General features: G+C 46.6%; 1 protein-coding gene across 1 annotated transcript; it reads left to right on the forward strand.

Annotated features, from left to right (window-relative positions):
* The first annotated feature begins 2,450 nt into the window (after positions 1 to 2,450).
* Positions 2,451 to 19,024, forward strand: LOC149365359 (dopamine beta-hydroxylase-like). Its single transcript, XM_089582028.1, has 11 exons — positions 2,451 to 2,747; positions 8,395 to 8,541; positions 9,388 to 9,561; positions 10,458 to 10,544; positions 12,232 to 12,411; positions 13,772 to 14,041; positions 14,790 to 14,972; positions 15,733 to 15,792; positions 16,690 to 16,817; positions 17,408 to 17,561; positions 18,790 to 19,024. The coding sequence occupies exons 1-11, from the start codon at positions 2,451 to 2,453 to the stop codon at positions 18,895 to 18,897; spliced, it is 1,788 nt and encodes a 595-aa protein (XP_089438154.1). The 3' UTR covers positions 18,898 to 19,024.
* The last annotated feature ends 201 nt before the right edge of the window (positions 19,025 to 19,225 follow it).

The following is a 19,225-nucleotide window of genomic DNA, read 5'->3' on the forward strand; positions in this document are numbered from 1 at the left end:
CATTAAAGAACCATTCGGTCCAACCTGACCAGCTTCTGAAAATTGGTTTATACCTCGCGACATCTGTACTCTGTTTAGAATACCTTTGCGGGACATATTGTACAAGGTTTTTCGAGACATAATGTCGAGGATTTCATTACCAAAAACCCCCAAGCTCGCCTGCTCTCTAAATATAATATAATGTTTCCCTCATTACCAATTTTGGCTAGGCAACACTGGTTCACAAATATTAGCCCTAGTTGTTATGATCGACAGACCATTAAGGCAACGTTGCTCCGGTAGCGAGCAATGGCGCTGGCTGTCACGAGCCACAGGCCATACTGACTAGAGCACTGCACGGGCCTGAATCTGAGGCCCAAGCCCGGCCCGGGCCCGAGACCTAAAGCCCGAGCCCGGCCCAGGCCCGCGGCTTTAAGCCCGGGCCCGGCCCAGGCCCGCTAAATTATCGCTATAGCTAGCCCGGCCCGGCCCGTGAATCCCGGAGTGAAGCCCAGCCCGGGCCCGGCCCGGCCCGTTTGCTCACTCTGAGCGAGTACTAGACCGATAAGAAACTGTTCAGCAGAGGTTCTGAAACCACAGTTTGGCTTGCAGAAGGTTGGTTCTTTTTAACCCTGAAGGAAGTGATTAAGAGTGGTGCTCGCCAGGCCCGTCTTTTGGACAGTGCTCTCGTGTAGGTGCGCAAAGATAAACTTGGAAGTGGCGAGAGCAAAATAAAAAGGGCTGCATAGGGGTGTAATAGACTACTTTGCATTCCCCCATGATTTTAATTGGTTATATTTTGCCGCCCGGAAGTATAAACATTAAAGCTGCCTAGCAAGCAGTGGGATGGCATTTTTTTAGTGAACGCGACCTCACAGGTTGAACTCATAGCCGAACTGGTCGCCGTTCAGCAGAAACGAAAAGATAAAAGGCATGAGTATTTCACTGTGTGTATTTTGAAGACTATAAGAGTCCTAAACGAATATCTTCTTCCCGAATGCATTTCTAATAGTGTACAGGTATGTTTTGGGATGATGAACGATCAATGGCCAATTAAGACCGGTTGAATTTCACTCTTACTAGTGGAGCAGAAGATAACGCGCGAGTACGTGATAACTTACAGGGCAAAACACTTGTCATGACAACCAGGCTGAAGAAGCGAGGAGGGAAATATGTGGTTATGAGATGAGATTTACAAACTCTCGCGAGCTTTCGTGGCTATTTCATTTAGAGACGTTGCGGTCAGCTGATGAAAAAGGAAACCAAACGCGCTTTAGTTTGTGCATTTTCTCACATGAGAAAAATATAGCTATAAAATAAAGGTTATGTTTTTGGGGCTCAAGGGCCCAAGGCGAGTCAGGCTGTGAGAGACACCGAAGCAGAGGGCTCCGGATCATTTCAACCACCTGGGTTTCTTCAACGAGCAATGATACTACAAAGTACATGGCTGTCATGCTTGCCGCCAAAATAGAAATGCAGCCGCCGAGGCTAGGAGCGAACCCTAGTTCCCCGGCTCAGTAATCAAGCGCCTTGACCACTAAGCCACCGCGGCATGGAAATAAGGAAGTAAATATGTCAACGAATAAAGCTTAGTTTTTTTCTCAGTGCGTACTATAACCCATTGCTCATCCGTGTCGCTGCTCCAATGCAGCAGTTGTGTACTTCACTCTGCAATAGCGAATGAATAGTAGGACACCAGCCGTTTCTGTACGGACCCAAGCCCGACTCGGGTCCGCAGCTTTAAGCCCGAGCCCGGCCCGGGCCCGCAACTTCAGGCCCGGGCCCGGCCCAGGCCCGGCAAAAAAATCATGTCCCGGCCCGGCCCGGCCCGCGGGCCGGGCCGGGTCCGGGCTTTCGGGCCGGCCCGAGCCCGTGCAGTGCACTAATACTGACTCATAGCACATGGGTCCATATGAGCTCGTGTGTCCATGTAGGCACACAAAATATAAGCTCATGAGGCCATATACGTATGCCGGGGAGTGTACACTGCCCTTACAAAAAAAGTTTTAGACAGTCTGTAGAGTGTCTACAGACTTCTCTGTATAAAATACATCGACTGTTTATAGACAAACCCTACAGAACAGTCTATAGGTAATACAAATGCCACAGACAGTCTATAGACAATCTATAGATTTATGGCCATACACTTTTAGTAGACTTTTGTCTATAGACAGTCTATAGACTACGAATAGACAAAAAGCAACATCTATAGGAAGTCAATAGAGTCAACAGAGTCAATAAGAAGTCTATAGACCATTTTTATAAGGGTGGAATCTCTTAAGAGTGTGCCGCGGTTCCACTCGGTCTAGATTGGTTGCACGCAGTGGGGGGAGTCGCTCCCGAGCTGTCAATTCTGTGTCCAGGAGAACGGCCAAAATCTGAAAATTTCCGTTTACTTCGTGTTTACAGGTCGTAGTTTGAGAGTGATTTTTTTTCCTTCTGGAAAAGCTTTGTGGCTTTCTCGGTAACAGATGTCGTGCCTAGGACCAAGGCGAGCGGGCAGCTCACCCTTCCTGCTACGACTGCTGCTTTGGCTGTTGCTGGCGTGTGGCGAGGCAGCACGCTACTTCGAGCTGGTGCTGGACCCGGAGTCTCGGTTCCGACTCTTTTGGACTGTTGACTACGAGGCCGAGACGCTGACTGCCGAGCTCAAACTGGAGCTGCCTCCCGACGACTGGTTTGCGCTGGGTTTCTCGGACCGCGGAAACGTCACGCTCGCCGACGTCTGCGTGCTGTGGGCCGACGCTCATGGGAGGCCGCATCTAGACGTGAGTTGGCTCGAGAGTCACGGGAACGCTACGAACACGTTTTTCAGAGCGTGTTGTTCTTAATGTGCCTCCGCTTACCTGCACGAACGGTATTTGAAATGTGCAGCCAAAGTAAAAAAAAAACTCGGAGGTCACTTAAGCTCTGCCTTAAGGGTATGACACGACAGCTTTAACGGGTTAATGCAGATGGATTAACGGGTTAATCCATATACGCATAATTTGACATTCTGTACTGCGCATTCATATATACCTGGGAGTCCTCCTGCCATTCCTGGCCCAGTGGTAATGCGATTAAGTGATGCGCCACTGCACTGCGATGGCAGGCGCTAAGCAAGGGGGGGGGGGGGGGGGGGACTTGTGCGAATCTGATTGCTTTTGCCGAGCAACATCTAGAGACCAGTCATTAATCTAGCTGCCACCTGTCATGGTTCACAGTTTGCTCGCAATCCGATGAGCAGGTTGTGATGACGCTACAAGGTCGCGTGACCTACGTGGCCCACTGACTCCTAGGCGGCTTGTCTGGGGATTTTTCGTGCATTTTTCGCTCACGGTCAACGACACCAATGCGACGGCGCCGCCGACGACGTCGACGTCGGATTTAGTGGGACAAGTGCTGCTTAATTCTATCGCGTTAAAACTGATACGAAGGACTGCGTGTTAATTTTCGGTACATACATACATACATACATACATACATACAGGAATTTTATTGCAAGATATATATACACAGTACATAGCGTGTGCCCGCAGAAGCGCAAGCGCTTGTGGGCGGGCCACGGCAGTCACAACAGCATGCGGTGAATACAAATTTAGCGCTGAAAGTGCACACTTTACAATCCATAAAGAAAAAGAAGAAGAAGAAAGACGAAAAAAAAAGCAATAACACAAAGTCGAAATATTACATATAGTTCACTCAACAAATTTAACGATTGAGAATTATGTAAAGCAAAGAAAATCTGCAGTTAATAAATGGAACACAAATTTAAAAACAATATAGAAATTACAAAGCAAATCAGTATTTCCTTTCTTTGAAACTTTCAAACCACGCTTGCAGTCCAGATTTCACAGCCGTCAACGAATCACAACCAAACATCTGAGCAGGTAGTTTATTAAAATGGTAGGGTATATAGAACTGTCGTGTCCTTTTACCATAATGTGTGTAAACCCTGGGAACTTTATAACGCGCTATATGCCTAAGTGACTCTGGTTTTTTATCTGGCTGTTTAAACTGTGCTGAAAAGTAATTTCTCAGAACTACCACCTGTAAGTACAAGTCATGCAGAGGAATAACTCCTGCTTTAACCATTCTGGTGTTATGGTCGGACTTCTCGTGAGCAGTGCCATACAATAAATTAGTGGAGATTCTGCACAGGAAACTATCTACCTTCTTAATCTTACAAGGTGCACAAGAACCATACACTGAAACGCCGTATCTAAGGATAGATTCTCCTAGAGATCTATACACAGCCTGACGCAAGTTTATAGGTGTAGTGTATTTTATACGATAAATCTGGACAGAAAGAGCACGGAGTCGTTTTAATAAATAGTCAATTTGGGAAGACCAACACATGTTGGAATCAAGATATAGGCCAAGATATTTAACACTGCTCGAGTAGGGTAGTGGCGAACATTCGCAATTGGCACAGTTGCTACCATGCAGTAGAACCGACTGGGTAAGATCAACATTCTTGTGCGGATTTCTGAAACATATTAACACAGTTTTGTTTATGTTGATGTATATTTGATTGTTGATGTATATTTGGTGCTTGTTATTACTTCCTTTCTTTTCCTTCCTTCACTTCTGGCTTTCCTTCCTTTTCTGTATTGCACAACCGTTATTGACTGGAATGATTCGATGGTTATGGGGCTGTACAGCGGAGGAAAGACCCGTCGTTAGGACAGCAGCGACACAGACATGTCGTGTTCAATCCGCAGTCGGGGTGGGTTTCCTAACATCCGATTTCTTAGGGCAACAGTTGCGCGCTCGATTCCACGACATGGCAGCCACTCCTCACGAGGCTAAACACGAAAACAGCCATATGTTGAGCCAGGTCATAGCGCGTTGAATAAACGTGACAGCTGGTGAGCAGAGCATTTCGCTTTATTGCCCCTGAAACAATGGTAGTACGGGCAAGGTATTTCTCAATAGGCCTCAGTCTGCCATCAGTTATACTCTGCATCGAGCCGAGCGCTGGCGTAGTGTGCCGAGGATTCGAACCCGGCAACGACGGCTCCATTTCAGTGCTGCTGAAATGAAGAACGCGCCTGTGTACCTAATCCAACATTCTTGGACATCACTTTTATTTGCGGAGCAACTGTAGAATATTGCTCAATATCCATCTGAATATATTGATGGGATTGCTATAAAGTTCCAAAACGTAGCAAAATCTTGTTATTAATGTTTGCCCTGTGCTGGCACGAAATAGTTCAGACTGCGGTAGAAAAACCAATGAGGTGCGTGTTTGACAAGAATTTAGACGTAAGTGTGGAATATTCCGAAACGAAGTTATGGACATGTTGATAAAAATGATCTAATCTTCTGACGCGCAGCAAAATCTTCCGCTACAGTTTTTCCGCCACTCACATAGAGTTGTTATAGACTGCCATAAAAAAATTACGAGGAACTTTAGCGGCTAAAGTGCTGCAAGGCGAAAGCCTGAGTGCTGCATTCTGCTATGTGATTGTTCACTGCACATTTTGTTGGTGCATTAATTAACTGCCAATTAATGACGCTTAAGCTTCGCCTTTAGGAGTGGAACGCGACAGCGTGTTGTAGCTCTGCCACGGAGTCCAAGGAACGCCACCACCCGTTCGGCGCGATGCGTTGCCCTTTGAACGCAACGCTTTTTGATGAAAGGAAGTGGGGCTGTAATTCTCTGTCATCTCGGTGGATACCTGAGCCGCACGTACAGGAAGGGAGGAAGTGTGAGTGAAAGAAGAAAGAGGGGCCGTAATGAAGAAAGTGAAAATTGTATTTGAGGAAAGGAAATTACCCACTAACTGTCTCACATATCTGAGTAGACACTAGTCGAGAATTGTATTTGAGGAAAAAAAGTTGCGCAGTAACTGTCTCACAAATTTCGGTGGACACCCGTCAAAATTCGCGCGCGGTGACGTCACGACAATTTGGACCAATCTGAAACGCGGACAATTACGCCTTGCTCGTCGGTAAATTGGTTTCTGAGGAAAGGAAATGTATCTGTCTCTCATATCTCAGTGGACACCTAAACCTCACCGTAACGGGAAGGGAGGAAGATGGGAGTGAACGGAGACACCGTATTCACTAGACGCACCTTTGTTCATTCCAAACCATCGTGCTGGCAGGGCGGAGTGGAAGCGTGCTCGGCTCGCACTCCGGAGACCGGGGTTCGATTCCCAAGCTCGGCCAATTTCTTACTTGGTTTTATTTATTTATCTGGTCGGACTAGAAAGGTTAATTAGACTAATTAGTTAAGTAAGCAATTAACTAAACTCAAACTTACTTGGAGCATCACTATACGACCCCTTTAATTGGTTGCATGGTTAGTAGCCAAAGTACAATTGGCCCCGATTGAAATTCGCGCACTGTGACGTGCGACCGTTTCGACCAACTGAAAAGCGTGACATTCTCTGCCGAAAGGTCCTGCTTACAACGATGAGGCATTAAAGGCTTCCGCCTTAAAAGCCAATGAAGTGCGTTTTTGACAATGCATAGCAGAAAACTACCAGCGTACAGAGGGGGATCAGCGAATATATTGGCTGGAATGGTGTAATCTTAGTTAGAATGTGTGAAAATAGTGGCCTCAGAACAACTTCGTTTTGTAAAAATTCGTTTGGCTAGAATTTCTGGGTGTGCGATATTGGAATGCACGACAAAGAACTGCACGTGGTGAAAATTATTCCGAAGCTCTGCACTACGCAGATCTTCATAGAATATTCGTCTGGCAGTCAATCAATCAATGAATGAATCAGTCAATCAATAAATCAGCCAACTTTCAAGAAACAGTGTTCCAAACTTACACTGGTCATTAAAAACGAATCACAGCCGTCGGTAGAGAAAAATACACCTGCTCCTCAGTCCTAAGGCAAAACAGTCTTGAATACGCAATTTATTGACAACATTTTATTTCCACATGTTTTTTTTGCGTAACACGCCTAGCAAAAGGGCGATGGTGAAGGCCGCCCAGGGCCACAGAAGATGCTTCTGTTACAGATCATCTCCATAAAATTCGTTAATGTGTTTTGACGGAGCGTCTGATCACGCGCGCGTTTGTGAGTGCTGCTGTAATGCAATAATAAAATTTATGCTCTCCGTCGCTACTGTCAACCAATGGATTTCATTTTTTTTTTATTTAAAATCTGCGTATTCCCAGAATTCCACACTCACTATCACCCCTCCGGGCAGCACACGTTCTGAAAAAAAAAAAAAAAGAGCACGGTATAAAACTGTAGTCTGGGAGATTGTTTTATAGTTCGCTTTGCCTCAAGCATGAGGACGTGGGACCAGTCATTAAGCCGCCGCAGTCCTCTCAAGCTTGCACACTTTCGCAGACACACACACACGTACACACAGACCGGCGCTCGAAAGCGCATCGCGGAATCCCTCATTTCATCGCGACCGACATCGAATTCCTCGCGATGCCGCCTCGTCCGGAACAGAGCAGTTAGGGGCTTCGTGGTGCACGACGGCAGAGGGGTGAGCGAAAGAAAGAGAGAGAGGGTAGAAATGGGTAAGGAGAAGGGAGTTGGCGAATTCTATCTCTCGCGTGGAAGAATAGATCGGCGTTTATCGCCGTGCAAAAACCGGAGGACACGGCATTATACTGCTTGCACAACTGCTGCCTTCAATTTCTTTTTCGATCATCCCTGCTGACTCTGTCGTGCAAGGATGACGTTAAAGACTGAGCGCGTCAACTTATCTGCGGAGAAGCCATTGTCTTTTGCCTATATACCTCTCCCTCGACAACCGCGTTGGGCAATACTAGTGGATCCTGACAGCATTCGCAGGTAGGCAAAATAACCGTGCTAAAAATAGGACATGAGAAAAAAGCAACGCTAAGATTGAGGACTGACGGTAAAGACTTTCGAGAACCCTAAATATTGCACGAATACAGCTAAGTGCTCTGAAAGGAAGCTGACGAAAAACAGATAGACGTCAATATGACATTCGCTGTCCTGCAAAATTGGAAGGAAGGAAGAATTTAATAAACCTGGCCCGGGGCCAAAAAAGTTGACGCAAGCCCTTTATTATCTATCTTTTGTCCCCGCTCGGGTACTGACGTGCGTCTCTGGCCGCTAATCATCCCACTGCCTTTCGTTGTCTTTCCATATCTCAATGACATGCATCAGCCGACGCAAGCCGATCGCGTTGTTAAGTTACGCTGTCGCAAGCAAGGTTATATTTAGAGAGAATTTTTTTCTTCTTCTTCTTGAGAACTTTCTGAAAAGGCGGGTAGAGTTGAGGTCACTGACATATGTATGTTAAACCAATAAGACAGCGAGGTATTAAAATGTGAAACAAATGTGTTAGGATTATCTTTGTTGTGCCGTAATCCAGGCATACTTGGAGGGCATTAGCAGGATATTATAGACGTTATACACGTTACGACGGCTGTGATTATTCGGTGCGTCTATATAATAACTTCTTTCTCTCTACTGTCTCCTTCAGGACGCCTGGACAGACGACGCCGGCTACGTCGCAGTGGACGAGCAGAACGACTGCGTCCTCGGCAGCCTCAAGCGCAAGGGCAACACTCTGCGGTTCCTGTTCACACGAAACTTCGACACTTGCGACAGCCACGACTACGTCATTGAGGTGCGGCAAGCGCCAGTAGGCTGCCACCGCTACCGGAGTTCTTTCTAATTCGTGCATTTACTGATACCTCCCGTCGTGTGGGCTGCTCACACGAAGCCCATGTAAATTTGAAGTTCGCACGCGAATCCTCACATGAAGCGCCGTACACAGGAAATAGAGAGGGCCGGGTTGAGACTGCCTGACGGGTTCGATTCAGTAATCAAAACCCGGACGAGTCGGGTCGAGAAACTGTGCAGGCACTAACTGTCGGGTGGAAAAGTGGATGGACTACGGACGCGAATTTAAAATGGTATTCTCTGAAATCTGGCATAAAAGTAAATGTTTGCTCTGTCGGTGTACCCTAATACTGGGAGACTGCGCCTATTGCTCTCGTTGTGTTGTGACTGCAGTGTCAAGCTCCCCGGTGATAAAACTTTAAATACACTTTCGTGCTCCATTTCCTTTTCGCGCCTGTAATATAGTCATCCCGACAGCAGTGGATGGTTAGCCTCATTCCACCCGGCGGACAAAATGTCGCGGTCAGTGTTTGGGTTTAAGCAAGAGGTACTTTTTACAAATCTTATTACAAATCTACTCCACCTCGGGGGATTCCCCTAAACATATGACCAACACTGCCACCCCTCCTAAAGGAGCCAGCGTGTCCCTGTCTTGGTGCCTCCTTTGCGATTCACACTTGTCTTGCTCGACGCTAGACAGCGCTGCGGGTCGTGCCAGGATCCACTACACTCAGACGCACAGTCACCGAGTTGTGGTGAGCTTACTCAGAGTCATGGGGCTCCTTGAAATCAGCAGCAGTTCCACGCAAGTGATCGTCTTTCCCTTTCCTTCAATATCACTCTCTCGCAGGACGGCACAGTGCACCTGGTGTACGCGACGGGCAAGGGCCCCCTTAGGCGCCTCGAGGGCTTGAGACTCACGAGGGCCCAGCACGGCTTCCAGAGGGCGCAGCTGCTTAAGTTCATGGAAGAGCCACCGCCTTTTCCGCCGGACACAAAGTTCGCAAATTTCCTCAACGACAAGGTGCCTGCGCCTTTAGTTATCAGGACGTTTTATAAATACAATACCAATTATTCATAGTCAATTTTTACTAAACCAAAGCCAGAGGGCACACCCTACTGGAAGGATCGCGATTAACTTTACCAACCTTCAACTTGCACCAATGTGTCAGTACTTTACTTTTTTTTCCTGTACTGAAATCGGGCTCAGTGGCAGAACGCCATATGCAGTGAGCCCCTCTGACACGTGACAAACAGTCCAATGGCCACAGGACGGCTTATTGTTGGATGGTTACTTGCGCAATGAAATGGGTTCAGAAAACTGCTCGGCCCAATTTTTTTTTCTTCACTGATGTTAAATTAAAACTATCATTTTAAAAACTGTGAATTTTTTTAGATAATAAAAAAGAACTTCTGCTGATACTTTAATGAGCTAGCAAAAGCTTGTGGAAGCGCGAAAATTTAACCTCAAGAAATTAATGCTTCAGTGAGATTACCTAGCGTTGTTTCGCCTCATTGGAAGCTTGCATCGTGTATGAAGGTGTATATTATGCGTTTTCAGTGTACAGTATGCGGTTTAAAAATGCTGTAAATGGAATTTCCCCTGCAATATACCTAAATCATGATTTCAATATGTTTATCACAGTTACCAACCACCCCAAGACGCTTAAAACGGAAGTCTCTTAATTGTTAACACTCTTGTCCCACTTCTCAAATGTTAGTATAAGTATCATGACCCCCGAAACAAAGTCGCTAAGCACTTCAATTTGTTTCCTGTCACAACAAATAGCAGAGAACGCGTACACCACCCATATTTGCCTTACGGTCCTCAGCTCTGAGCAGACATTGGTACCTGACGACGGCTGCCATGTGGCAGCGAAGTGACTGCAATAAGTGACAAGACTGCTTTTACCGTCCTAGGTGAAAGTTCCGAACGAAGAGACAACCTACTGGTGCCGTCTGCTGAAGCTTCCGAGCGACTTTGCCTACAAGAAACACATCGTTCGAGTAAGAGTCCTGTTTTCCCTCTATTTTTTAGAGGCTGCCGGTTTCTTTTACCACAGGCTAACGCGCACTTTTTTCTATCGCTTGCCGTAAGCCAGAAACTTAAGTACAAACGCATATGCCGTAGCTTACATAGCCGTAACGTTACTCCTTCTTCCGCACTGTTTTCCTATATTTGTGAAATTAATAGAGCATAACTCCCTTTCTATTAGAGCGCAGGTATATTTATTTTAGGCATCTTAATGGAGAAGTTTAGTAGCTGTTAACATTGCAAGACATCCATGTACCCTGGTTACCGAAAGCATACCTAAGAAATACATAGGTGAGTGGGACGGCCTGTTTTCGGCAGTTTCGTGTGCCAAATTATGGATGCGCGCATTCAATGAGGACTTAGTAAAGTTATTCACACATGAGAAAAAGATGCAAGCAGAATAAATTATTTTCGTTCATTATAACGACACTACCGTAAGGCCTCGAAGTAAGTATTTTCCAGGTTACTTTGGTCGGGCCAACATGCTCATAATTTTAGCTGCTACATCAGCTGCAGTGAGTATATAGTTTTTCACATGCTCTGTGCAATTGGTCAACCCTTCTGAACAGTACAATGAAGGTACGTGACAAACAGAAAAAAAAATTATCCGGGGCTGGGGATTTGTCTTATAATGCGTGAGTTTGGTTTGGTTTATTGGGGTTTAACGTTCCAAAGCGACTCAGGCAATGAGGGACTATAAGTAGTGAGTGTTGGATCGATAGAATAGGGGAGCTCAATAGAGGTTATAAATATACGAGATCTCAGCTGTTTTCTAAAGCCCAGTGATTCAATATCGCCTGCTTGTGTTATTCGCTTTCAATTTGTATCACAACAGCGACAACTTGAACCGATGCGTAGATTCAAGAATGGTGATTCGTTTGTGATAAGCTTTGTTAGTGCATAAGACCGCAGTCACGGTAAATCCACGCCGGGCACAGAATAGTCACTAAATAGCTCACACATCAAAAGCTTCGAATAATATTATGTAATGAGTAATTTCTTCCAACTGCTATTAAAAGCGGCGTGTCCATTCACGTCACAGCTCCGCTAACCGTCCACGACGAAGGCAAATTTAAAAAAAAATGGGCGAGGTTCAACCAGGCAGAATCTTTTAGAGGAGTGAAAGCAAAGCCGGTGGTATTTACAGCGGAAGTTCTGTAACATCATTGCTACGTCATCGCATGACGTAGCATCAGGCGATGAGATTCTCAAGTGGCCACTGGTTGGGGGTTATTTGCTATGAATATACCATCAATGGACATCATGGCTACGCACAACAAGACAAATAGTCATGCATAGTTCAGCAAGACACATAGTCATACATAGTTAATCTTGGGGGGTATATGCTTGGACTGACCTTGATCGGGCTTCAAGGTCAAACGCGGAACGCCAGGCGTAACTCTTAGTTGTACCTCGAGTAGTAGAGCTTTCGCTCTAAAAGAGGCAGTGTATTCACGCTCTTAACGTGTGTCTGAATGCGCGTTCACTTCCTTTCAAATATTTTTTCCTTTCTTTCGTTAGACAACGCTTAGCAGCAGAACAGGCATGTATTCATTTAGGTGACATCAATCCTTTCTCTCAGGAAACCCTCATGTTCTCCTTCGTTGAACGAAATGGCAACCTCTCGTCATCTCTCCGCTTATATATTGTTTGGCGCAGTACGAAGCCAACATCCAAAAGGGCAGTGAAGCGCTGGTCCACCACATGGAGCTGTTCCACTGCGAGGCGCCCGTTGATGAAGAACTGCCGTCGTGGAACGGTCCGTGCAACAGTCCTGACAGGCCGCAGCCATTGGATCGCTGCAAGAGGGTCATCGCTGCCTGGGCCATGGGAGCTCCGGTGCGCCAGTACCCTGTCTATTCTTCAGCTTGTCGATGTTGCCATAGTGTGCGACATTTTCATGTCTGAATATTTTATAGTTCCATTCAAGGGCAATCAGGGTCGGAAGCCAAAAAAAAAAAACAATGTCAACTGCTCACCCAAAAAAAGCTGCGTTGTCGAAGCAGACGCGGCTTTAGGTGTCATGATAAAGACGCAAAGAATTACAGTTTCGGTCAGGTCAATATAGGCCGAGCTATTCCAGAAACATGCCCGTCAAACATTACAATTTAAGAGCCGCAAAAGAGTGCATCTTTTGGTTGGTCAGAAAACTGCAATATATATATATATATATGTGTGTGTGTGTGTGTGTGTGTGTGTGTGTGTGTGTGTGTGTGTGTGTGTGTGTGTGTGTGTGTGTGTGTGTGTGTGTGTGTGTGTGTGTGTGTGTGTGTGTGTGTGATGGCACATTTTGATCTAAATGCAAGTTTTCTGGGCTTTTGATGCCTGGTAAGCTTGCATAGGAATGAGCTTGCATTGCGCTTGCATTGAAAAGGGAAATAGTTGACCCCTTAAGAGCGCATAATTTCACAGAAGACGTATTTTCTCTGATAGAAACTACCAAGATGCCATTCCTGTGTAACACAAGCGATATCTTCTTTATTCCTCAGCAATGCTCGATAATTTTCATATTCTGTCTTTTCTATTCGTGAGAGTCATAACAGGTTTCATTTAGTCTTAATTGTAGTCGCCGGAGCGAACGGGAAACTCCGTAGCCTTCCGTCAGAAAGTTTGCTTTCTTACGGAACCCACAAAAGCAGGAATATAACGCTAGAATACAAGGAATCCACTATCCATATGCGCGCAGCCTGGAAGTGAGGGACGGATGGAGCACTGCAACCAACGTTGAAAATCATTCAACCCATGGATGAAGGAAAAGATAGGAGTGACCTTTGCAATGCCGCGGCCTGTGAAAAAAGCATGGCAGAGATCATGGGCTTCTGGCGACCATCTTGGCCCGGGGCTTTCAGCAACGGCCGGAAATTTGTAGCTGCTACGGCAGAAACATCTGTGTCCCTTGTGGTGGCAGATTTGGGGAGAAGTAAACAAGAAAAAGGTATTAAAAGGATGAGGAGAAGCTGCCCAGACGAGTAGCGGCGCCTCTTTGGCGGCCATCTTGTCCGAGTGCTTTCGGCAACAGCCATAAATGGCGCTGTGGTCATTTTGACTGAAATTTGGCCTCCAGGTTTCACAGAAATTGACGCCAAGGCCTACCATCTTTGTTCCCTCCCCCATGCATTTAACCTGGCCCTGAGAGCGCAGATGTACGCAGCGCCGCACGTAATCAGCACTGTGCTGAGGTGCCACTACCCGCGCGCAGCCGCTGGCGTACCCGGAGGAGGCTGGTCTGTCGGCTGGCGGAAGCGACTATTCGCCCTACGTAATGCTCGAGGTGCACTACAACAACCCGTCGCTGCGACCCGACTACGTGGACAGCTCGGGCATCACCATCTACTACACGGGGGAGCTGCGCCCATACGACGTGGGCATCCTCGAGATCGGCCTCGAGTACACCGACAAGATGGCCATCCCTCCTCTGCAACCTGGATTCCACCTGACCGGATACTGCATCTCCGAATGCACACGTGTGGTACGTGCGTGATTACGTTTGTCATCCGCCTTTTATACGAGACCTATATGGGAATGGATTTTCCTTGTTCCGCAAAATGTTGTAAACCTGGTCCAACGGGTACTCACTCCTTTTTAAAGCATTCTATGATTCTTTCAATCGCTTCTTTCATTGCGTTAATTATCCTGATAAATTCTCATTTGGGATGCCCTTGAGCTCATGTGTGACTTTCTATCTGAGATGTTTGGTTACCTAGACTGTCTTCCGTAGTGAAACTGTCTTAAGGCAGTAAACTACAACTCACGTCTGTGCAATGACGAACCAGCCTACGTGCTTGACGTGGTACTTTGGTAAGCAAAGCGGAGAAAACATGATGAACGAGCAGGCTGATCAGGTTGTTCCGTAATTTTAAATTCGTCGCTGTAAGCATTTTGTAATTTTCCCCTCATGGCATGTAAACGAAAGCGAAGTAGAAGGCTTAATGAATGAGGTCTCCTTCTGACCAATGACTGAACCTGCTATGTTACGAGCCACAGGTTTCGGAACAAACCTTATCGTATATTTTTTTAACAAACCAAGCTTTGATGCGACTTCTCGGCAACAAGTGCCTTTTGTGCGCCCTAGGGCAAGCAACAGAGTAAAGGGAACATATTCGTTTCACAGCGTCGCATGATTTGTGGCTGTGCCCGGCATCACGTCAGGCGGTTGGGGGCCTGAATTTTTTTTCTACGCAGCAGGGTGGCTTCGTTTACGCTGTTATGGTTCGCAGGCGCTGCCAAAATCGGGCATCACCTTGGTGGCTGCGCAGCTGCACACGCACCTGACCGGTGAGAGGGTGTGGGTGCGTCACGTGCGAGGGGGCGCCGAGCTTCCCGAGATGGCCCGGGACGACCACTTCAGCACGCACTTCCAGGAGATACGGCTGCTCAAGACGAGGCTCCAGCTCATGCCCGTGAGCGAGCGTGGCGACGTACATCAGTTGCAAGCGTGTATTTAAACGGGAATGTTAACGTGGTAGCCTTAAACGCCCCGTTACGTAGAAAATCTCATCCGCCCACCTAACTTTCTGCCGTCCCCTGCTACGTTTGCCTTCTCTTGGAATCCACTCCGTTACCCTTAAGGACCAGCGGTTATCTTGCCTTCGCATTACATGCCCTGCCCAAGCCCATTTCTTCCTCTTGATTTCAACTCGGATGTCATTAACCCACGTTTGTTCCCTCACCCACTCCGCCCTCTTCCGATCTCTTAATGTTACACCTATCATTTTCTTTTCCATAGCTCGCTGCGTTGTTCTTAAGCTGAACCCTCTTTGTTTGCCTCCACGTTTCTGCCCCATAGGTGAGTACCGGTAGGATACAGCTGTTGTATACTTTTCTCTTCAGGGATATTGGTAAGCTACCATTCATGATCTGAGAGAACCTGCCATATGCGCTCCACCCCATTCTTATTCTTCTAGTTATTTCCCTCTCATGATCTGGATCTGCGGTCACTACCTGCCCTAAGTAGACATATTCTCTTACTACTTCCAGCACCTCGCTACCAATTGCGAACTGCTGTTCCCTTGCTAGGCTGTTGAACATTACTTTGGTTTTCTGCATGTTAATTCTGCATGTTAATTCAAGAAAATAATGCTATGTTATGCCGGAAAGTACTTAATACGATCCAGGTAGACACCGAATATACTGCATTAAAGCCTTTATGCGGCTGCACAGGGGGACGCCCTGGTGATTACATGCCGGTACAACACTCTCGACCGACCGAACGTCACGCTGGTAAGTATCGCATCGTTTTATCTTTATGCATCGTTATGACGGCAGACTTGACTAGTTCGTATAGTAACTAGCTTACTCGTGATGTGCGGCAGGAACCTGCACATCGTGAGCGAGTGAGTGAAACACGATGGCGAGCCTAAGTTAATACATACGTGAGTGGGGTGAACCGTTCAAGGCAACATTTACCCTATCGCAGTTCGCCCGTTAACTCCGTAAATCTGTTAATCTGCGTACATTACTAGCGGCAGGCTTTATTTGTTCTGCTGTTCTAGTTCGATACGGATGATCCTACATGGTGGAAAGATTGTTCAGGTCAGACCTTCCCTAACGTGCATGACATCGATGATGTGAAGAGAGCTCATTTGACATTGCCTATTTTTTTACGTAAGCGAATACGGCAAGCGCTGATAGAGACAGTAGCGGCATATGTTTCGTACTCAGCTAATGTCGGTGGATTTTATTGGTGTTATTCTTGCAGTACAAGTGAACGCGTGTATTTCATGAAGGTTTGCACTCAGCCGACTCAGTCTATCCAAAAGCAGTCAAAACCCATCTCAGCCTTCAAAGAGTGCAGATTGCAGCAAATAGAATTTAGGGAGGCGCCTCAAGTAGTGCTGCTAAGAGCTTGATTTATCAGCTCATGCAGCTGAAATTAAAACAATACTTAAAGCTTAGAGCGGGCTATTTAATCTCGTCGTCGAATGCAACTCACAAATCTTCACGCACTGTCCCACAGCTCCAACCAGGAAACATGAGCTTGTCAGTATATTCGCCTAAAGTACGTTCAGTGCCTTTATAACAAGTCAGTATACCAGCGCCTACGGTCAGCATTGTCCGGGAAAGCATATATATTGTTTTCGCATTTAACTTACCAGCTGACTTGCAATTATTTCGCAGGGTGGCTTTGGCATCCGCGAAGAGATGTGCGTTTCCTACATCCATTACTTCCCAAAGACTGACCTGGAAGTGTGCAAGAGCTCTATAGAGGCTGGTTTCCTGCAGGCATTCTTCAAGTACATGAACGAGTGCGTACCAACTCTCGTCATTATATCTCATCATACAACCACGTCTTCTATGATGCGTGCTTTGCAGGTTCGCTTTTCCTTCGTTGCATCGAAATGCTTTCCCTTGGAAAGAAATTAGCGCCCAAACGGTGTTCTATATTCCAGCCTTCAGTCTTCTGGCAGTAACGAGTAAGGCGAAACGTAGTTCTTAAAGCTATACGAGCCAAAATTATTAACTAATTGCACCAAGATGACGTCACTTACTCAATTGTTACGAGCTGACCAAACATAATTACTTCGCTCTTACGACTAGATGCAATACACATAACAGTCAGCGCATAGAAATAATCTTGTCAGTAGATACACTCATGCGCTATCGGTAATAAATTACAGGCCGTGAAGCAAGTGGCGCGTGCGGCGCCAGATGCAGACAGCGATCAAACGCGCAGTATGGCAGTGATGCCTAGATTCCATAAGGGCCTATCAGTATACCATAGCGAAAAGCACGTTTACGCAGCGCAAAAACATTACCATTGCCGGTCAAGCAAACCGCCCGTAATGCGGCGATTTATTTTAACGCACCCGCATCCAGCACCGCATGTCCTTCGCAGGTACCACGATGCACCAACGAGTGAGCAGAAGGGCATCAGCGACAACTACAAGTCGATACCGTGGACACGACATAACGTGCGCCTTCTAGACCGTGTCTACCAGGAGATGCCACTGTCGATGCAGTGCAACCAGTCATCAGGGGCCAGGTTTCCCGTAAGCCTACACACGGCCCTTCCTTTTGGTCTTTAAGAGCGGATCAGATTTTCCTGGCGCAGCGTAGTGCATGAAAAAGAAAAAAAAATCGACGAGCGTACTTATGGATAGCGTTGATTTCGCTGTTTTAGTCAGAAGGAACCATTAGGCTCCTGCCCCCCAAGATCAAAAGGCGGACTTCCAGCCTCTGAAAGTGCCATGAGGAAAGGAAAGGCGCATAACTGCCTCCCTGGGTCAGTGAACACCTCCATCGCGCTTTGGGGTACGTGGCGGTGGTGTCCACATGCCAAAAATGTTGCTTTAGCATAATATTTCGTGCTTAGAAATGCTCAACCATCAGCCATTTTTTTATATTGTTACGTGGAGTTTAAGTAGCATTACAACAAACATTCCCTTTCGTCTAGAGCACACTGTGCGCGAACTAAGCGCTCCACAATTTTCACTAAATTTGCGGAATTAGACGGTAGATCCGATAGCTAGAAGTACTAGTTGACAGTGGCCTTCATGCTGTCTTCCTGTCTTGTAGTGCAATCATAAATACGACGTCTCTTGCCAGCATAGTTCTACAGAGTCGCCATCATGTAAGCATTGCTTCATTATAGATCTACCAATCTAGGTCAACATTACAAGGAATTATCGTTACACTGCACCTCAAAATCAGTGAGAAACACAATCTGCTAGAAGGCAAGGTTAGCTGCGAGAAGGCAAGTGAGAACGACCAGAACCTTTTGTATTCTTCACATGCGCTCATGTCCAAGATTCTCGGACAAAACTAGTGAATACTGGAAAATCGCGAGGTATTGTTATGCAAATACTCAAATTGATTGCCCATTCTTCCGATGTGTAGCAAAAACTTTGCTTTAAAGTTTTTTCCATCGCTTGCACCGAGCATTTAAGACCGCCTTAGAGAACCCATGGGGAACGCTTTGGACGACAACAGAAACATTGACAGCAAAAAAATGTGAGCCTGTTGACGGGAGACCCACGGATATATTAGTTTTTATAGTGAAACCTTACAATATATGAAAAACATTGCGTTCATAAACTCTTTCTCGCTGAAAAATGCTTTAGTTCCAAAACTGTTGGATATGCAATAGTACGAGTAGTTGGAAGCAGCCGTAACAGTGATCTTCTGGAATGCGTTGTTCTAGCGCCGCTCTTCGAACGTGTTTAACTGCCGTGGTGGGGCCTAACGCAGAACTGATGCTTGCGTCAAATACAACCGCAGGGAAGCTGGGAAGGCATGCCGGTGACCGAGATCATGTACCCACTCCCGCCACCATCCAGGAATTGCCAGGAGAGTGACGGCCTACCGCAGCTCGAACAAGAACAGTAAGCACGAGAGAGACCATCGGTGCCGGCGCTCAGCGGAACTTTGTTGTGCACCGAGAGGAGGCGGTGTGAGCGTTTCAGGCCTCCTACAAGCCGCAGTGTCTTGCTCTCGTTCTGGAGGTTATCCCAAAAATCCCACTTACCTCCCAAGATATTTCTTATCGACTGCGAAAGTACTCATGCGACCCATGTATCGAAATCGGGTGCTGTGATTGGGCGAAACTTCGCGGTTCGCCAAGCGATGCGCCGCTTGCGGTGAGCGCTTCCTGAGGTATTTTCATGGTAGATGGAGAAAAGGCAGGGTACGAGTAATAGCTGATCGTACAGGTTAT

The sequence above is a fragment of the Amblyomma mixtum genome, chromosome 1, assembly GCF_055824585.1.
Source record: "Amblyomma mixtum isolate Tamu chromosome 1, ASM5582458v1, whole genome shotgun sequence".
Classification (NCBI taxonomy): Eukaryota; Metazoa; Arthropoda; class Arachnida; order Ixodida; family Ixodidae; genus Amblyomma; species Amblyomma mixtum.